The following is a 21,869-nucleotide window of genomic DNA, read 5'->3' on the forward strand; positions in this document are numbered from 1 at the left end:
AGAATGTGGATCCTATGAAGCAGCAGTTTGTTTAACTGGTAGTGCACTGTATGGTAAATCTGAAAATATAGTATGGATAAGTCTTGGTCCTGCTAAATCTAGAAAAAGAGTTCTAAAATCGTACGAAGATATAGAAACAATAGCCAAACATGATCCCAACAGCCAAGACATTTTAAAAAACAATTTATTGGACACATACTACCCAAACAGAAGTAATACTTTGGAAACCACGTGTCTATACCACATAGCCCAAAACTTCACATACAAAAATAATATAAAACCCGATGAAAAAAAAAGTAAATACAGAGTGACAAACTGTGAAGGCATCTTAGTAAAACTCACCAAACCAAATTTAATTAATCATATCAAATTGTCATTAAAGACTCCTCAACATAAAGAACTATATTACATGTCCCTGCTACAACTCTTTAAACCATGCAGAAAAGAAGAAGAAATACTAGATAACTATCACTCATATGAAGACGCTTTCAAAGCAAATGAAAGCCCTATAACTGATGTAAACTTTACACAGTACAAAACAATGTTGCACAATGAACAGCAACACGAAGAAGAACTCTAGGCCCAACTAGATAAGGACACTCCTGGCAGTAGTCAACCTTCTGTAACAGGAAGCCAAGAACCACTGGGAGAGCCCATAATAACAAATGAGGCAGAATTAGCTACGACAGAAGTAGAAAACACCATGTGTCAGTATGAAGATAAAGAAGACTTAACTATACTACAATCAAAACTAAACAATGAGCAACGTAGCATTTTTCAAGAAGTAACAAAAGAAATTGCACATGGTGTACAACGTGAAAACAAAGAATGAATCTGCCAAAATTACAAACCTATACTACTGTACGTCAGTGGTGAAGCTGGTTCTGGCAAACCATTCCTAATCAAAATCATCAGTAAATTCCTTCAGCAATTGGCAAACAACAAACTGTCAGCTGTTGTCACTGCCCCCACAGGTTTAGCTGCCTACAATATAGGCGGTGTCATTTTACACCGATTACTACTCCTGCCAGTAGAACACCAAAACAAATTAGACTATTACAAACTTTCTACAGAAGCTGCAATGGAACTACGCACAGTATTAAAACAAATGAAAATGCTACTAATAGATGAAGTGAGCATGGTATCCAACCTAATGTTGGCTTTGATTCACCTCAAATTACAAGAAGTACTCAAAACAAACTACGATGAGCTCTTTGCAGGACAACACATTATTGTTTTCGGAGATATTCTCCAATTGACACCAGTAAAAGGTGAGCCTAATTTTTAAAACATTAAGACACAAACTCTGCTGTGAAACTGTCAGCATTGGAAATGTCAACCTTTGGCAACATTTCCAATACAGAGAATTAACAGAAAACATGCAGCAATCTGCAGATCTCACTTATGCCAACATCTTAAAAAGTATTAGAGCTGGTATACCATCTAAAGAAGCACAAGCAATATTGAAAACCTGTCACATTCATGCGCTTTATGGCGATAATGCATGTGCTACAGATGTTATGGAACAATTAGCCCACAAAAATGTCAATTGTATGGCCTTAATGCCAACTCTTGCAAGCTGTTTCAATTTCAATGAAATAATGTTAAATAAAGAAATGCAACCAAAAATGGAAATTAGCGCCACAGACAAACTAGATGTACATGGTATGACACTACCCATGTGTGAGCAAGCCACAACAAGACTAAACAGTTTAGAAAATTCAATCTCCAACACAGTTGGGTTGGAAAAGATATTAAAATTATACTTACATTGCAGAGTAATGCTTAAACGTAACCTTGACGTGGAACAAGGACTAGTTAATGGAGCACTGGGTACAGTTGTTGGCTTTCAAACATACTTAAACCTTCACAACAATAGGTATAATCTACCACGCAGGAGCCACAACCAATTCAGGTCACTACACTGCATATATAAAAAAGAAATGTGGATGGTTTGAATGTAATGATAGTACTATTACTCTAAAGCAGAGATTACCAGCAAATCTTGCAAACGCTTATTTCATGTTCTTAAAACCAAAATGTATTAACTAAACTGTACTTAAACCTTAACTAAACTTGTAGTAAAAAATATAAACTGTTAGAATATTCCAACAGGTATCTAACTGCCCAAAGATTCTACAACAACTAATCAGATAAATGAATACCACTAAATTATATAAAAAATTAGACTGTTAGAATACGTCAACTGGTATCTAACTGTCCCAAAACTGTACAATATCAAAACTGATAAATCAGTACCAATAAATTATATAAAAAAATAGACAGTTAGAATACGCCAACTGGTATCTAACTACTCCAAAATTTTACAATATCTAAACAGATAAATCAATACCACTAAATTACATCAAAAATTAGACAGTTAGAATACGCCAACTGATATCTAACTGCTCCAAAATTTTACAATATCCAAACAGATAAATCAATACCACTAAATTACATCATAAATTAAACAGTTAGAATACGCCAACTGGTATCTAACTGCTTCAAAATTTTACAATATGCAAACAAGTGAAAACAAACAAACAAATAGACTGTAGCATAACAAAAAAAGGTTTTTATTTTAAACCAACATGGATTTTTTTTTCTCCCACAGACCCAATGATTTTAGCAACAAACACAGAAACTGAGCAAATTGCACATTACACTGGTTTGTAATCTACTAAATATGAGGGTAAAAAAAAAATGTTGATTATTCAATGTTATAAGTCGTTGCAAAATACCAATACTAACATGATCTTTTCTTTTATCACAGAAATGAGCAAGAAATAAATGTACTCCAGTTACTAAACCAAAGAGTAAGTATATTATAATAAATACAACCATTGCAACATATCACACCCATAGTGGCTTTAAACTGTGTTCCTTATAAATGTGTTCTTGTATCCCAAACTTATAAGCCATATGGCCATGCTCCCAAGACTCTATGCCCTGGCCACAACCACCGCAGCATATCACACCCATAGAGTCAAACATTTTAACTATGCCTTATGGGAACTTTTAATGTCCGCGGAAATGATGAGTTTTCTTAGAACACTTTCAACTTGCCAGCGAACAATACAGACAGCGTCCTCAGGACACCTCCATTTTGTTTATTTACGAACATTTCAGGACAGCGCGAGTGTTCTTAGAACACTTTCAACTTGCCAGCGAACAATACAGACAGCGTCCTCAGGACACCCCCATTGTGTTTATTTACGAACATTTAAGGACACCGCAAGTGCTCTTAGAACACTTTCAACTTGCCCGTGAACAATACGGACAGCATCCTCAGGACACACCCATTTTGTTTATTTACGAACATTTCAGGACATCGTGAGTGTTCTTAGAACACTTTCAACTTGCCAGCGAACAATACGGACAGCGTCCTCAGGACACCCCCATTTTGTTTATTTACCAACATTTCAGGACACCGCAAGTGTTCTTAGAACACTTTCAACTTGCCAGCAAACAATACGGACAGTGTCTTCAGGACACTCCAATTTTGTTTATTTACGAACATTTCAGGACACCGCGAGTGTTCTTAGAACACTTTCAACTTGCCAGTGAACAATACGGACAGCGTCCTCAGGACACGCCCATTTTATTTATTTACGAACATTTCAGGACACCGCGAGTGTTCTTAGAACACTTTCAACTTGCCAGTGAACAATACGGATAGTGTCCTCAGGACACCCTCATTTTGTTTATTTACGAACATTTCACGACACCGCGAGTGTTCTTGGAACACTTTCAACTTGCCAGCGAACAATACGGACAGCGTCCTCAGGACACCCCCATTTTCTTTATTTACGAACATTTCAGGACACCGCGAGTGTTCTTAGAACACTTTCAACTTTCCAGCAAACAATACGAACAGCGTCCTCAGGACACCCCCATTATTTATTTACGAACATTTCAGGACACCGCAAGTGTTCGTAGAATACTTTCAACTTGCCAGTGAACAATACGGACAGCGTCCTCAGGACACGCCCATTTTGCTTATTTACAAACACTGCGAGGGTTCGTAGAACACTTTCAACTTGCCAGCGAACAATATGGACAGCGTCCTCAGGACACCCCCATTTTGTTTATTTGCAAACATTTCAGGACACCGCGAGTGTTCTTAGAACACTTTCAACTTGCCAGCGAACAATAAGGACAGCATCGTCAGGACACCCCCATTTTATTTATTTACGAACATTTCAGGACACCGCGAGTGTTCATAGAACACTTTCAACTTGCCAGCGAACAATATGGACAGCGTCCTCAGGACACCCCCATTTTGTTTATTTACGAACATCCCAGAACACATGATATATTCTTAGAACAGTTTCAACTTATCTGCGAACAAAACGGACAGGCATACCATTCTCAGGACACCCCCATTTTATTTATTTAACAACATTTCAGGACACCGCGAGTGTTCTTAGAACACTTTCAACTTACCCTCAAACAATACGGACAGCGTCCTTAGGACACCCCCATCTTGTTTATTTAAGGACATTTCAGGACACCGCAAGTGTTCTTAGAACAGTTTCAGCTTGCTTGTGAACAACACGGACACATAATGCGTCCTCAGAACACCCCCATTTAGTTTATTTAGAACATTTGAGAACAGCCGTGTTGTCCGCAGACAAATCGAACACAAGAGGTTCTACCACATAAATAAATACAACATTTAACCCATCTAACCCACCCTCCCCAAACACTCTTACACACCAACACGCTCTACTAAATACAATTTTTCAACCAGGTTTCACTGCGCTGTCCGCGGACGTCTACGAAACCAAGATGGTGGGCGCTACCGAAAATCTGACGCGCTCCACGCTCTGCGCCGTCCAATCAGCGAACACGTTGCATGTCCGCGGACATGACACGGGCCGGTTGGTCAATCAGGACACTGTCCGTGGTGCGAACAGGGAAGTGTGTCCGCGGACCGAACACAGATATCACTCATTTTTGTGACCTACTTTTTTGTCATTTAAAAATAACTACTGGAAGGATTTTCACCAAATTTGCAAAAGCACGCTTTCGGGACCAAGCCGCTACTCCTGGTCCAAATTTGGTGAAAATCCGTCCAGCGGTTTGGGCTGTAGGCGTGAGCAACATTTTTTCCCCATTCAGTCTATGGGGAAAAAAAAAGTTTTGGGACCCCCCTTATAACTTTGCCCCCCCGGACGAATCCTTACCAAACTTTACAAAAAATGAAATGATATTTTGGACAAAATGTATAGGATAAGGGAGGTTTGGCAGTGGCTGTTTTGTTATTACTGAATCAGTTACAACATATGGCATTGTGACTGAATAAGGGATGGGAAGAGGCAGGAGTAGGCAGGAACTGCTTGAACACAAGAACGGGGAATGAATAGTCTCATCCTATAGACACCCTGTTGCAGGGATCTTCTACAATTTCGTTGATTTTAAAATGGGAAACCAAAGCTTATCTCTCTCATCATTTTATCAGTTTTGATTCTGAAGGGGAAATCTCAATAGTTACTCGGTTGGAAGTGGAAGGGTTCGAGTTAAGTCAACACATTGGATAATTGATGGTTGCACTTTATTATGGAGTTGCATCTATATTTGACGTGGTCTGTTCTACATCTTGGCCAAAGGTTATTATTGTATTCGAGATGTTCCATTGGGATCAATTTGGATATGCATTTTGCACAACATTACCTCCATTAGCATTTTTAATGAAGCCGAATAAGAGATGCATCCACAGTAAGGCCACGAATTAGCCATTGGCTGATAAACATGCACTGAATTATCTGAAATAGGTTGTCAGTAAACGAGATGGTCAAGTTGTGTGCATTTCTCTCGCTGCCTTTCGCACTGTAGGTGATGTCACATTGGCTACGCCATGCTGCTATTTGCCATGCTGATAAGGGCAGCGCAGGCACAAAGGTAAGTCTGGGATTTAGCAAGAGTGGTAAGGTGGCTGGGTCTGGCAGGGAATGCGTGGGGACGAGGTGGGCAATGACCCAGAAGTCTAAGGGACCTTGAGCAATAGAGGTGGATGGCTTAGAAAAAGGTGACGGGGTGGCAGGCAAGGTGCGCAATACTGGGTGTGAAGGAGGGGAACCCCCCCCTTCAAAGTCAGAGGGAGGCAGTGGTTGGGAGGTGTTGAAGCAATGGTACATGGTAGAGACCCCATAAGAGCAAAGAGATAAGGCAGCAATCAGTGTCATAGCAAGGACATGCACTTTACAAGCGTTGTGGCAAAGAAAACATAGTTAAGACATGGAACCGATGGTCATGATGCCATTTCTGAGCAATTGACCTGTGTGCAGCTGTATTCTCTAAGTGACTTCTGCGCGTTGTTGTTTTGAGGAAAGTCAGCACATGTGTGATGATACCCGACATTATATTTATAAACCCGCCAGCATTCACCTTTCTCCATCAGGTGTAGTCTCATCATCACGATCAGAAGCCAGTAGCTATGAAACAAGAGTATTTGCTGGATGTGTACTGGCTGGACAATCACACAGATACGCAAGAGCACAGCTAAACTCTTGTGTCGATCATTAATCAGTGTGTCCATCTGCAGCTCTGCCTCCAAGACTTCAGAGACCTTGTAAGTTTGGTGGATGTTGTCACCCACTTCATGGGAAAGCAGAGATGGTGCTATGGGATGTGAGTGCCAGAGTACAGCCAAGCTGTTATTAGATTCGTAGTTGTTATTGATCTTGACGCCTGCCCCAAGCTAAGGTAATTCCAGCGCTCAGCCTTAGAAAGACCACACTTTGTATGCAGTTTAATTAATGAAATGCGCGTGCCTCCACCCCCTACCCCTAGACACGTATTTCATAGACGGTATTCCAGCCTCAAGCCATTGTTGCCTCAGAATCATATAGCCATCACTCGCATATAATGATTGGCCCAAATGAACGTCACAGTGTCAAGATAGAGCAGTCGTGTCACGTTTCGTATAACTCGGACAAACAAACAGGATTGAGCCTATGGGGTACTATAGCTTGTATTCTCAATATACATCACCATTACGAGAGATTCCATAAAACATTCAGCCAATAATTACAGCCAGTAATGCACATTCTGCCGGCTTAACCTCTGTGCAGTTAGGAAGGTTTATTGAGTGAGATGACACTAATTTGTCATATTTTACTCACTTTCATTTTACTCTTTAGCACGTTCCCTTGGTTATTTCTTTCATTGTGTATATGTTGCAGCATAGTTTGTTGTATCCTAGGTCATCACTGTTCAATCAAATTACATATACATGTTCATTTCTACATATATCTGTGAACTGATTAAACTCCATATCATGTTCCAATAGGTTTTGATACAATCATTGTTTAACTGCCACCAGTCCATGGGCACCAATGTCAGGTTTTAATCACCTCAGAATTCTGTTTGCACTCACCCTGGCTCCTGCTGGGCATGATTTGAAGTTGCCCCTTACCCATGTTGCACAGCCAGGTGTGTCGGAAATCTCTTGAAACTGTTCTCAACGCCAGAAGGTAAATGTCAGGGGTAGCACAAGCTAGCATATTCCTTACAAACCAGGCAGGAAAACAGTTGAGGCAGGCAAGATCATAAAATAGGGGGGAAAAAAGCATTAGGCGTGGAATTTCCAGACCACTGTTTACACAAGTCCAGCCTCCCTTATCATAGAGGGCCATGTGCCAAAGGCAATTCTCCATTGATGCTGCAAACATGTAGAGGTCTAAACAAAATGCATGGACATGCCAATATCTGTGTTCATGCACTCGGAATCTAACCAACGCTAGAAAACGTGTGGGGCCCAAAGAGGCAGATGGGTGGTTCAATGCGTTGCTTTCATAATGTCTAACTACTCGTTCTTGCCGAGTTGTTAAAAATGTATTGTAGAGACTCTTATTTTAAAGGTTTTCTTGTCCAACATATGTAGTTACATCAGTCCTGTGTGTCTTATCTGACATGTATAGTTACATCATCCGACACGTATTTCACACTTCTTTAGAGGTTTGGCAAGGCTGAATAATCAATTATTGAACTACAAATTATAGAACTGCAAATTAACACTAAACCGATGGGAATTGTAGTCCTGCTTCCTAATTGGTCAGTTTGACTCTGACGTTTACTTATGCTGGACTTTTTTATGTGTTCACACAATGTATAAACAACGGTGCTGTGGCGAAGAGTCAACCTTGAACCCTTGTCAGGATGTCCCACAATAAGCACATTTTAAAAGATGTTTTTGTATTAAATAAAGAGCACTTTTTGCACCCCGACTTCTAGACTTGCTGTATTATTTGGTCGCTGTTAAAATTTTGAAAAACAAGTGCTGTTCTAATTTCCATTTGAATAACTTGTTGATTGTACTATGTATTTTCGTTAATCTGCAGCCTTATTCATGAATGTTAGTTTATTATATGTCACATTGTTTTTTTTTTTTTTAAACAGACATGGTCGAAAGGCCTTGCGGGAGGATCTGTTGATGTCAGTGACGTGAAGGAAGTTTACCTGGATTTAGTGAAGAAAGGGATAGTATTTCCATCCACTGAGATCAATGGCGAGGCAACATTTGAGGACCACGTGGTAGGTTTTAACTCATAAAGTGCATGTTTTCCAAAGTGCCAACCAGCTGTGAGTTTTAACATAATTTTCTAGATTTTCTCATCGAAGGTTATTGTGTGCGTTCTATTTCTTAAAGGTTACTTTCCAGTCATGGATCCTAGCCTGCTTTTAAAATGTGGTAAAAGATAAGAACATTTGGTCGTTTATTCTACTCAAAGTCTCATCAGGTGTATGGTGGTAATGATGAAAATAGGTATGGGCGCTCCATTATAGATGAAGCCACTAGGCACGTTTGTGTCCTCCAGTGATTGTTAGTCACAGTAAGTTGCCGGTCACGGGTTAACACAGGTCCCCAGGAGTGTGCAGTCATCCCCTCTCCTCCTTCCTTCCACCAACCGTCACACTGGGTATCTAAGGAAGCATAAGACGCTTTCAGATAACAACTCCAAATTGAAATGTCCATGAGGGCACTGATACAATGAAAGTAAAGAAGGACAAACTCTGTTACACACACACGCATACGTAGAAAATGGTTGACACGACATATCGGAAAAAGCACAGCCGCAAGAATCGACAGAGGATGCCACTGCCTGATTTCCTTGGAAGCAAGACGACACGGAGCAACGCAGGTTCGATCAGCGGGTCTGCGCTTAGAAACCTCTGGGTATTAAGCACGTTATAAATAACCTATCATATCTCGTACACATACAACAAATCTCCATCCGAACTTCTAGGTACATACATATAAACTCACCACTTTGTAGGATACTGGCTGGAGGCATGGCTACCGACACACATCAGAGACAAATTTGGTCTTGCTGGTCACATAATTGTTTCCACCTATTTACACCAGACTACGCCTGAACAACTCTGACATCAGTATGCAGCAACCTACTACAAATTCAGGCCATCTGAACACATATTTATAATTGTTTTTTATAACGCACTTAGTAATGAAGAGGCTTCTAAGCGCAGATCCGGGATTCAAACCTGTGTTGCTCTGCGTCGTCTTGCTTCCAAGACGAGCACGTTGCCACTGAGCTATACTACCCATGTCATAGCGAGTCTCTAGCACTCACGCCATCTTCTGACTGCTCTCAACACCCATCCACATGCCTGACCTCATGAGTTGTTTTTCTACCTGAGCCTGGCCAGCCCTGCTAAGCCTTATCATGGCCAAATGCACACACGCATTCTAATCCATTTCTCTGATCTTCAACACTCTGGACTTCTGTCCCCGAGAACGTTCCCATTAACAGCACATTGAGACTATAATAATGGTAAAGGTGATATATAAATGACAACTACAATGCAATATAACAAACCACCCCTGTACCTGGCCACGCAACTAGAAAGATGTGTACAGGACTCACTATGAGATTATGCCAACAGCTACCACATCTCATGCAACCTGGTCACATTTTTCGGCATTCCTTATGCTAACTCCCCTCAGCTCCCAGTTCACAGTGACTCAGCTATGGCCAACTCCCTCCCCCCATCCAGGTCTTTCCACCCCCTGTTGACACAGCATCTTCGTACACATGCACTACTTTGGGCATTAGGGGGCATCCCAAGTTTCCTGACATATATCCTGTCATTTGTTCTCCTTTGGGCACTTGGGCAAACCATACCTCTCCATCCTCTCTGCGTTTCCTCTTACCAGCTCCCTCAGATAACCATCAGCCCAAGTGACAAACTTGGCATGCCCCAACCACTGCAGACATACTGATGTGTGAGGTTTTCACCACCTTAGTATCTCAAACAGCACCATGCCAGGGTTGGCATCACGAGCTACCCTGTACACATATGCTTTCCTCTCCACTGCATCCTCTTAATTCTGTCCTACACTCACTGCCAATCTCATAGCTTCAAATAAATGTATGATATTGTATGATGTGGCACACCTACCCCTGTAAGAACGTGTCCACAATTCATGAAGTCAACTGTACCACACTCGGAGGATGCTCATTGTTGTCTTGTGAAAGAAGATGGAACAATAATGTTCACTCACATTTTATTTACAGCACTGTTCATATTTGTTTGGTGTAAGTGTTTGGAGAAATGTAACTTGTTCTCAAATCATTTCCTGCTACATAATTCCTCGCCTATTCAAAATGACAGCTCTATAGAACAGCTATTAGTTCTTCTTTCGTCTCTAGTACTCAGTCCTATTTCACTCCCTACACTTTCTCCAACTGCTCTGGTTCCGCAAGCACTCGTTTTACAATCGTGGGCCACAAATAGATAGGATCATCAGAGAGTTGCACACCGAACAATGCAGGAGGGTCCTGAGAAGGTAATGCTGTTCGCCACGTTCACTGCTGCTCTTGCAGGCTCCAGAATGAGTGCATAACTTCCTCTGTGGCAGCCTTTTACCACGCTAACACCTGTGGTAGCTGGCTCACAGGCTAGCCCATGTCTCTGACTGCGGTTTCCTGATGTGCTCTTAGCACATGATCTTAGGTGCATGCCTTGGCCTCTCTCCATCCTTCAATGCTCGTTGGACGAAACAATGATAATTGGGTGGAGGGAATTTCCTAATGTCTCTCACCTCTGTGCCTAATGTATTTCAGGGACTTCCTCTGGATACCGCTCAGTTTGCAGAGCTGGATTGATCCACAGATGAACTCCCTGGGGGTCTACAAGGGTTCAGGAACTTGTCACCAATATTAGGTAGTGTCTCGTACAGATGAAGACAATAAGTACCGTTGGGTCTTTCAGTGTTTATTGGCCACACAAAGCTGTAGATCACGGGTTCATACAGGCCCCACGGAGGGAAAAGTCTTCCCCTCTCCTCCCTCCGCCAACTGTCACTCCTGGAATCCCTGGTAGCATAAGAAGCTTTCCGATAACTCCAAATTGGAATGTACATGAGCCATGGATGCACTGCAAGAAAAGGACAAACTCTGACGAATTGAGTTGGGCGGATACTACATATAACAGGGAAGAGCACATGTTATTTTAAATACCTTCCGGTTTATGAGTTTGGATCCCAGAGTATATTTACAAATGAGATAGACGTAAAGTACTGCCTGTTGTAAACCCCGCTTTCTATGTATATCATGCTGTAAGCATTCTCTGTGATCCAATCTCATAGTGAGTATGTATAAAATCAGGAGTTATTTAAAATATCACATTGTTACTGTTACCACAATACTTATAAGACTTGAGTGTCTGTTTTGACCATTAAAGAAAGCCTCCAATTTCAATATGATATGATAGGATATTTATAACATGCTAAATACCCAGAGGTTTCTAAGCGCGACCCGGGTATCGAACCTGTGTGGCTCCATGTTGTCTTGCTTCCAAGGGGAGCACATTACCGCTGAGCTATCCACCCGATATTGGTATTTTCATATTGTGATTGATATGAAATTCCTTTATCGCACCTGTCTTACAACTTATGTATATGATTTCTGGTATGGCTTTTCACAAATGTCTAATTGAGAGTCACACTATGTTGCAAGAGTGTTATGGTGCGTACTGTGCACATCTACCCTTACTACGTGACAGCAAGACATTTAGGAGCTAATTTTCAATGCCTGGAGCATAACTGGAGGGGCAAAAGACAGGCGTAACAAGGTTATGCCTGACTTAACGACTCTCTTCATGCTCTGGGGGATTTTCATTGTTTTTAAAGGTGGAGGGCCGGTGCTTGATGGGAGTTACATTTCTGCCTCCTGTTTGGGCTCCTCCTTCAAAAACAACTTGTTTCGCACCAGCATGAGATTTTCATGCTGGTGTGAAATCAATGATTTCCTATATCTTTTTATTGTATTTGGTTGAAGCAACCATTTACAAATCTAGCAAACAAATTCAAACATAAGCATCATCTTACATATGACTCTTATTAGATCATAAAACGTAAAGAAGAAAAAAAAGAGAAATAGATGAACAAAAGAAGCAAAAAAAACTAAAAAAAATGGCATAAAACGTACATATACTTGTTCCAGTTAAACTGAGTAAAATGAGATCTCACTCTTCTGAACAGTTACAATTACCCAGTAATAAGTTAGATAAAAAAGGACACAAATTCACCTACAGAATAATACAATTCAGCATCAATACAAAGAAAACACAATTTACGAATTACTCACTAAACCATCCTCATAAATATTTCCAAGAATATGCCAAGGGAATCCTCAGAACCCATATCCAGGGTCTCCAAATCATAACCCAGATTAGGACCCAATATTACAGCTTTCAAGTACTTGTACCAATGTGATTGTGAGAGGGTTAAAATCGCCTGCAATTAGCCAGCCTCAGAACCTGGTAGAAAGTTCTCACTGTCCATTCCAAATCTGGCAAACAGACGACATCTAACCAACAGCGTTCTCTGGCAGTCCTTTAGGAGGCTTAACGCAGATTTCCCCCATACCTCTCTGTGCCAGTACCTCTCCCGTTCTTGCAATGTTTAGCCGTAACCTGAGGAAATTATTCCTCATCTTCTAGTCGGGAAACTTCACTAGATATTTTGGTACATAGCCTTGCTTTTCTCTTTTCTCTTCCACCATGAACTGATTTATGCCCCCGCTGGAGCGCAGGATATCTATTGTATCAAGAGAGTCCATTTCTTCCAGTCTCTTTTTTACCTTGCATAGATTTAGGATTAATGTTTTAAGATCTGAATTGGCCTGCTCACTCTGAACCAAATTTTCCAGCTTTGCTAATAATTCAGAGCCACCCTTCTCAAGGTGGGCTCTGATATCTGCATATAGGGACTCTTTGTGAGCACTAACAATTAATCTATACAGACACGTGATGCGGAACATCGGCATCAATATGTAACTAACACAGCCGCGAGAATCGAATACGACAAACAGAAGAAACGAAGGCGGACCATCGCACACGGGGGAAGCACAGAGATCACACAAACAACGACGTATCGTAAACACATTGGAATCCAGCGAAGGAGCACATAAATGACGAACATAACATTTGATATTCCGAAAGAAATAAGAAGGTAATAAGTTTGAATTTAAAAACGGATATACAATTGTTTAAAAGCTTAATACGTAAATAAGAAAATCGGAGAGACAAAAAGGCTTTTTTCAGAAAACAAGGCATTTTTTAGAAACAGTGGCAACCGAAAAATAATTATTGTCTCATATATATTGGATAATAACCATGTTTTCATGTTGGACTAAATGATCAGTATTAGTTTAAACAACAGAACGACAGAAAGCAAATTAAACAGTGACGCATTTCTTTTACAGGCAATTTGAAACACAGATGCAATAGAACAGTTACATATTTCAGTGATTTCCGAACCATCAATACAAGGATAAAAAACCACAGCAAACAAATATCAAACCTAACAAGGAACAGGGAAAGACAACTGAGTAAAGTAAACTCGAAGCAAAGCAATTGTGTAGAACAGATAACAATAAAGATCCTCCTGAAGAACCGTCAGATAAGTAGACGGGGAAACACGTGTCGAGGACACAATATAAATCAAAAGAGGACAAGTATTAAGAGGACATAAGAGGAACGAGCAAAAAGCAAGCAGATAAAGGACCTAAATAAAGTGTAAATAATGAGCACATCAACAGACTGTAAGATATTTATTACAGTGAAAAGAGGACACAAATAATTCAAAAGAGGACAAGTATAAAGAGGACACAAGAGGAACAAGCAAAAAGCAAGCAGATAAAGGACCTAAACAAAGTGTAAATAATGAGCACATCAACAGACTGTAAGATATTTATTACAGTGAAAAGAGGACACAAATAATTCAAAAGAGGACAAGTATAAAGAGGACACAAGAGGAACAAGCAAAAAGCAAGAGGATAAAGGACTTAAACAAAGAGAAAATAATGAGCACACCAACAGACTGTAAGACATTTATTACAGTGATAAACTAAGTGCATAACTGCAAGACACTTATTGCAGTAATTAGTAACATGTATGCTTAATAAAAAGGCGCCATTTCAATCAATACAGTATTGTTCTGTTGTTTTTTTCAATTTTTCAACCCTTGGACAGCCTGAGGGAAACTGTATTTTGAATTAGAGCTGCCAGTTAGACTACAAAAAGGAAGAATCTTTAACTAAACAACCTACACACATCAACAACATCGGGCGCCAGTAGCTGTCTTAAGGCTGATTTTCTACAAATTTGTATCTATTGTATCAAGAGAGTCCATTTCTTCCAGTCTCTTTTTTACCTTGCATAGATTTAGGATTAATGTTTTAAGATCTGTATTGGCCTTCAATAGCTCACTCTGAACCACATTTTCCAGCTTTGCTAATAATTCAGAGCCACTCTTCTCAAGGTGGGCTCTGATATCTGCATATAGGGACTCTTTGTGAGCACTAACAATTAATCTATACAAAGAGATCGATTTCCCACCCACTAGGGCTTTTAATGAACACAACCCCAATTCGAATCTCAGAGCCCACATAGAGAGACTCATTGGAAGATGAAGTACCTTCTTGCAGATCAGACCCTCCCATCTCTGCCAATCTCCATAGCACAATTGTGGTTTTGTTTCTAGCCCATAGAGGAGTACCAGCACCACCTTGGATTTGTAGTATCTAATCACTGGTAAAATTGAAAATCTACAATATTTCCCTGAGACTTTTTTCATTTGAGCAGAAAGTTGCAAGATCTTAATCTGCAGGTCTTTATCTTACATGTTGCTGGAGAGGCATAGATTTTGAAGCCTAAATAAATTAACTCCTTCACCCTTTCGATTCACTGCCCCCCCATCACCCAATGGGGATAGGTTACTCTTCTGAGGCTATGTTTAAAGACCAAGATCTTTGATTTTTTGGGGTTGAACGACAGGCCATTTTCCCTAGTATAACAGTCTAGTCTGTTCAGGAATCTCTGCAGACCCACAGCTGTATTATCCAGCAGAACCACATCGTTTGCGTGGGCCAGCCAGTGAATCCTCGATCTATTGATCACTGGACTGGCCAACACGGACGATTTTAGAAATTCTCCTGCATCCGCCAGATACAAGTTGAAGAATAGTGGGGCCCCCAGGCACCCCCGCCGGACCCCCTTTTGCACTCCAATGGCCTCTGAAAGATGCCCATCTTCATCTAGGCAGACTCTTATTGTGTTATCTCTATGAAACTCGATCAACATTGCTAGGCCCTCAGAGATACCCCACACTCTTAACTTTGACCACAGTCGATTTCTGTCAACATGGTCAAATGCTCTTGAGAAATCAATCCATGATCCAAAAAGAGGGTTTTCTCCCTTTTTCCCTGTCTTTTCGCTCACGATGTTAAGAGCTACACCATTTAGGGCTGTTAAAAGGCCCTTTCTAAATCCAGTTTGGTATTTGGATAGAATTTTTGCCTCCTTTGCCCAATTTTCCAACTCTGTCGATAAATTTCTCATAAAGATCTTACCATCAATATCAAGGAGGGCAATCAGCCGGTAATTTATTGGAACCAACCGGTCTCCCCCCTTGAACAACAGAATAATTATGGCACACCTCCATGAAGGAGGCAACCTTTGACTTACCAATATCTCTCCAAATAGCCAGTGTAACAGTTTTGCCCACAATGTGGAGTTGTTTTTCAACACTTGATATGTTAACCCATTAGGGCCGGCAGCTTTGGAGGATGAGCTAGTCCTAATTAGATCTTCCAGCAGAGTCCGAACATCTAGCGAGAGGCGCCCAGCTGCCTTCTCCACGTCCAGAAGCACGGTCTCTGAGGGAGATCCAAAAGCTGATGAAAAATGCTCCACCCACACCTTTTCTGGCACCAGATTACACAGCGTGCTCTTTGGACAGCCCTCCAACTGCTTAATGACCTCCCAATAAATGATTTCCTGAGAAATACTCCTGCTTTTTGCACTAGCAAAGCGTAGGCGGTTTCCTTGTAAACGACACATGGCAGGCAGCGTTTACTCTATTTGCACCGTGGAGGACAAATTGAGAAGTGTAAAGAGGCTTCTGTCAAAAATTTCCCAGAGAGGACGTGTTTGCACATAAGTGCAAACGTCACGCTGTACCCGCCAGACAATTTCCAGACAATGAGCTCCTAAGTACGTGATTTTCGCTGTAGTGCAAATTGAACAGAGAGAAAAGTGTGCACCTACGTGCACTGCATTCCCCCTGTTTGCTTCCGATGTTATGTGTTCTCTGAGGCGCATTAACTGCATGGAAGTCCCAGTTGATTCTGCTTCACCTTCACTATTTCCTGCCGGCTGCGCGTGGTGCTAGTTTTTAGCAGATGCAAATAAGCTGGAAGATTCCAAAGGACTCCATTGCTTTTCTGCCAGCCTGAAAATGGGATGATAGCGGAAAAGCTCTCATTTATGATAGGTGGAGCAGATGGAGGTAGTGGGCACATAAAATGTGGTCCGTGCCCCCATTTAAAATCCCTCGAAATTGTAACAACCGCCTAAAACTGTCGCAGTATATTTATGCAGGCGTTATCCTTCCGTGCAATTAGAACATTATGCCGAAACAGAGTGAACTGGTACGGAACCCTTCTTCACAGTACAAGCCTAAACCTGACAACTATGGTGGACTCCAAGCAACCAATTGTTTTAATCCAGTTGGTAGCATGTAGCCATAAAATAAATGGTTGGTGTGCACGTGACACGTCACGATTTACTGTCTGAGAAGCGTCCTCTCTCTCTGTATCTGTGCACTGTGTGATTGGGGGCTTTGTCGAAGAAGGCCGTGGGCCATTCAACTATATCTGTGCCACACGACATAGCTCTCAACTCACACGCTTTTGGCGGGTGTCACCCGCCTTGTAAACAGCTGCCTCACCCGCCAAGCCTCCTGCACGCCCATTCGTTTCAATGGGCCTCTCACCCGCCAAAAATAAAATCGGGTGTTTTCACCCGCAATTGCCACATAAATGGTTGAGAGCTATGCCACGATGTGGGGATGTGTGTAAGGAATCACTGATGTGGTATATATGTATGCATGTATTGTGCATGGGCATAGTGGCTGTCCTGGTATTTGTGCTTCTAATCCAGCAGAGGCTGGATTAGAAGTACGTTTCAGTAAACCGAAATACACACCAGGATTGCCAACACCCACCCTTCCATGTAGTTTGCGTGCAATTGTACTTGCACACAAGAGCCACTTGTTTTAAGGCAGCTCAACGGCAATTCCGTTTCCGTTGTGCTCTGTGTTCTCTGTACATGTACTGCGGATGAAGCATTTGGGACAAAGGCACACAAGACGGACCGCGCAAAACCTTTCTCCGCCGGAATAAATAAACTCGCCTCTCATCTATTGTTCTTGAGAACACGGCTCCTTTCTTTCTCTTCTTGACGGAAGGGTGATAATAACTAGCATTCTTCAAAAAGGCAACTGTGTTTGTCTCCAAGGACACTCCTCACAGCTCTTTAAGAAAGCATAAATCATGTTAGCTACGGAAGTTAATTTCGTGAAATCAGAGGAAACAGGAGGCCTAATCACCGGAATTGTCATTCTCTGAGAGATGGCTATGGGCTGGATGGGATGCTGTTGTGCTACCTCCCCTACGTCTAGTGCTGTGGCTTCTTTACCAGGGACCACACACCAAATGAGACTTGTTTAGAAAATTCCCCTCTAACCTAAATGCCGTGGGTACTATACTTGCTCTCTCAAATACAATATCCTGGTGCTATTACCAATTTCCTCCTAATTTATTAAGGCTACCGCACAAACAGACCTGGGGCCAGATTACAGAAACTTTGCACTGGTGCAAGTGCAAAGTTTGAACGGTATTAGCACCAGGGCAAAGTTTGCCCTATTTTTACAAAACAAGGGGACACATTAAAAAACCATTGTACCTCAATAAGTGAAGTTTGGTATATTAAAAGCACCAGGGCAAAAATTGCCGGGAAGTAAAATGGGGGGGGGCTTGGCCGCCGCGCTGGGCTGGGCAGGAGCCAGGAGAGAGGCGCGGGCCAGCGGCACTGTCTGCAGTCTGCAGACTGCACACAATTCATCATAGCAAGGTAACACTAGATGTTGTTACCTTGCTTTGATGATTGCATCTGCATCATGCATCATAATTTATGATGCATCATGCATCATAATTTATGATGCATGCAGATGCAGATGGACGTGCATCATCAGGGCGGTGGGCCACCGGCAGCCGTGCCGCCACTGCAGGGGGCCGGTGCCGTGTGGTGTGCTCGGCTCACGTTCAGCTCGGGCGGCGGCGGCCTGAGTAAAGTTACTTTGATCTGTGGAGGGAGGCAGGATGAAGCAATTGCAAACACTAAAGCAATTGAACACCTGCCTCCCTCCGAGTCCTGACCCTGGGGGCAGCCTACCTGCAGGGCTGAGCTGGGGCCCAGCAGCAACATTTCACACAGTTGCTTCAACTAGTTTGCAGGAAGTAACAACAGTTGTTGGCACTTCTTTGCAAAATTGAAGTTAACTTGTGCCTCAAAGGGGGGGGGAGCGCCACGGAACAAGCCAATGTAAATTCAGGCTGCAGGAGGAGGGCAGGCTGCCCCTGCCCGCCCGCCCAATAGACTCTGTGCCGCCATTGCTAATTGCCTTGGGCCTCTGACTCACCCTGGCCCTGTGCATGATTTATGGGCACGCCGGCCACTCACACCACACAGCGCAGCAGGCAGCACATGATGTGACATCGCAGTGGGGCAGAGAGACAGAGAGCCACCAGGCACCAGCTGAGCCCCACCACAGAGTGCAAGCACACCAGTGGACCGTCCTCACCACAACTTGGAGGCCGCCAGGTGCCAGCCCAGTGCCCAGTGGCAGTGCACTGGCACTGCCCACACACAGCCACACTGACTGAGGAGCACCAGTGGACCACCACCCAGCCAGGCAGCAGGCGAGGCCGGCGACGAGTCGGATGGAGGCAGAGCGGCCGCCAGACAGACAGTGCCTGCCCACCCAGGCCACAGCAGCCATCAATCATAAGGACTCAGACTAGTATTCTCGTATAATGGGTTTAAATGCAGGCACCCCCTGTACCCTTTTCCTAGAGCTCCCCTGCTCAGGCATCCCCTTCCGTAACCCCTAAGTTTATCCCAACCTCCCTATCTCTTTTTAACCAAAACCCTTGCTCTAGTTAGCCCGTATCCCGTGTGTACATGCATGCGCTCCCTTGCGTGCATGGAGCGTCTATGATCTGTCCTCTGTGGATGTTTTGCACATGTACATGTCAACAAATCGCCGGGATCTCGCATGTGTGACAGAGTGGCCTGTGTTAGAAGTTAAACGGGATGGTCATGACTGGTGTTTCACATGCATGGACCTGCCCACCCCTTAAGGCCATTTGACTGCTTTCAGTTGATTTAAAACTTTCCATCTATTACTTTTTGATTGTTTCGTTGACATTTGGAAAAACTCATGTCTTTTTAAGCAACATACATTTTTGGGCTAGCGGTCCTTTGTTTGATGCCTCAGAGAATGTGTGTGGTAATTCAAGTAACACGTCCAGCACAGATGAGAAGCACATAGTTGTGTTACTTTGTTGATTTGTCAACGGATTTTCCTTTTGATGTGTACATTTTTTTTCCCTCTTGCCATTTAAACTCAGAAGCCCTTTTAAAAAGAAATATATATTTTGGGATTTAGCCTCAAGCGTCCAGGAACTTCTTTCCCAGCTGACGGCAATCACTGCGGTATGTCAGAGGTGTCAGAAACATGGTATTTCTACTCACCACTTATGTAAAATAAAATATGTGAAATGGAATGTCACAGCAGAGCTCTGACATTTGAAACTGCTCGAAACCTTTACTCTGGAGGTTAATGATGCCACCAGGCCTGCTCCTCGTCAATATGTGCGTCCATATTTTACCATGGCTTGTTTTTAATTGAATACATTAGAATCCCATTCCATACATTTTCTAGACAAAGCTCATTACTCTTTCCTCCTTTCATCTTTGGAAGTCCACTCTTGGATAAGAGCATTGCTGAATGGTGACATAAAAGGGACCCTGGGATGACAGCTGGAGTAATCGAATTATTCTATCTTCTGGGATAGCCTTGCTCTTGTGGGAATCCAAGAGAACAAAGGCTGGCTTCTGCCCTTATTGAATTAGGATTCCAGGACGCGAAAGACGTGATCATTGTGTCCAGTATCCTGTTCTCGGCTATAACCTCCCCCTTGCACATTTCCCGAATACGGGTGTTCCAACATGGCAGTGCACATGGTGCACCGTGCACGCCCGTGGTTTGCAGCGCAGGGAATTCTAACGGGAAATGCATGGTTCACCTGGTTAAAAGCCCATTACAGACCTAAGAACATGCCCCCATCCAACCATAATGCCCTGCACTGATGACCAGCGGTGCCCCTGGAGTACAGTGTCCTGCCAGGTGCCCTGCACTCGCAGTGGCTTACCAGTGTCCCCATCCTGACACTATACCAGGCAATCACAATGCCCCCACATCCTCCTTAACCCTCACGCAGTCTCATACCCTAACAGCACTGCATTTTAGCTATTTTTTGTCTGCATTTTTGTACTACTCTTTTTGTTGGCAACATTTTCACAGCAAAGGTATTTTCATCCCAATTTTCTCAGAGACCACATTTTACTTGGCAACATTTTAATTGAACAACAGGGTTTTTGGGTGGTCTTCTGGGGTGGTGTCTGCCAGTTTGGCTTCCACACACAGTAGCACAAGTTTACCTAGTCGGTAGTCGCCAAATTGTAATGGAGCTCAGGTTGTCATCAACATGGAGGTTCTAGAAGTTGAATGGGTGAGACCTGTGAGAAATATGTAACTAGATGCAGGGCCAGTGGTTGTTCTCTCCTACACTCACTTATGCTGGCCTATGCTTTACTGTAATGACATCACACAATGTAATATTGCCATTTTGAAAAACATTTCCAGGGCTACTTGTGTTTCCCAGCCCACCCATGCTGGAACCTCGTCCTTTTAAACTTGCAGAGTATGAGTAGTGATGTCTAGAATGACAACTCTTAAGGCCAGATTCTTGAAAGAAACGAAGCACACAGAATAGGGCGTTCCAACAATCGAGCTCTTTACTACACACAGTGGTTGCCCTTTTGAGTTCGGATCTTATTTATTATACATTGTTTTTTTCAGTTAAGAGTGAACTGGAAACCTTCGCCTTCAAACGAACTGGCACTATTTTTCTTGTGCTCTTTGTTCAGTTTGCCCCCATGACCTATTCCCAGAGTAAACACCCAAGTGTGTTCATTGCCTGGAAGTAGAGGGAACGTGTGACACAGACAGTGCCAAAGTGCACGGTGCCTGGAATGAGCGAGCACACCTCATAAACGCGCTCATTACAATTCGCACCTCTTTTGCAGGCACATCCCTCGACAAATTGCCCACTGCTTAAATCATGCTGCTCAGCGGCATGCCAAAGCAAGCACTGGGGGTTCCCCCCAAACAGTGTGTGTGGGCTTCAAAATGGCCCATACCCACTGGGGCA

The 21,869-nt window shown here is 42.7% G+C and overlaps 1 protein-coding gene across 2 annotated transcripts in view; it reads left to right on the forward strand.

Moving 5' to 3' along the window:
* The window catches only part of TOM1L1 (target of myb1 like 1 membrane trafficking protein), a 1,067,055-nt gene that overhangs the window by 428,786 nt on the left and 616,400 nt on the right, over positions 1-21,869 (forward strand). For both annotated transcript variants that reach the window (XM_069654924.1, XM_069654925.1), the window contains exon 5: positions 8,404-8,538. In XM_069654924.1, coding sequence (XP_069511025.1) covers positions 8,404-8,538 — 135 coding nt within the window. The remainder of the gene's footprint in view (positions 1-8,403; positions 8,539-21,869) is intronic.

This window comes from Ambystoma mexicanum, chromosome 3q (genome assembly GCF_040938575.1).
Source record: "Ambystoma mexicanum isolate Mex_15411 chromosome 3q, UKY_AmexF1_1, whole genome shotgun sequence".
Taxonomy (NCBI): domain Eukaryota; kingdom Metazoa; phylum Chordata; class Amphibia; order Caudata; family Ambystomatidae; genus Ambystoma; species Ambystoma mexicanum.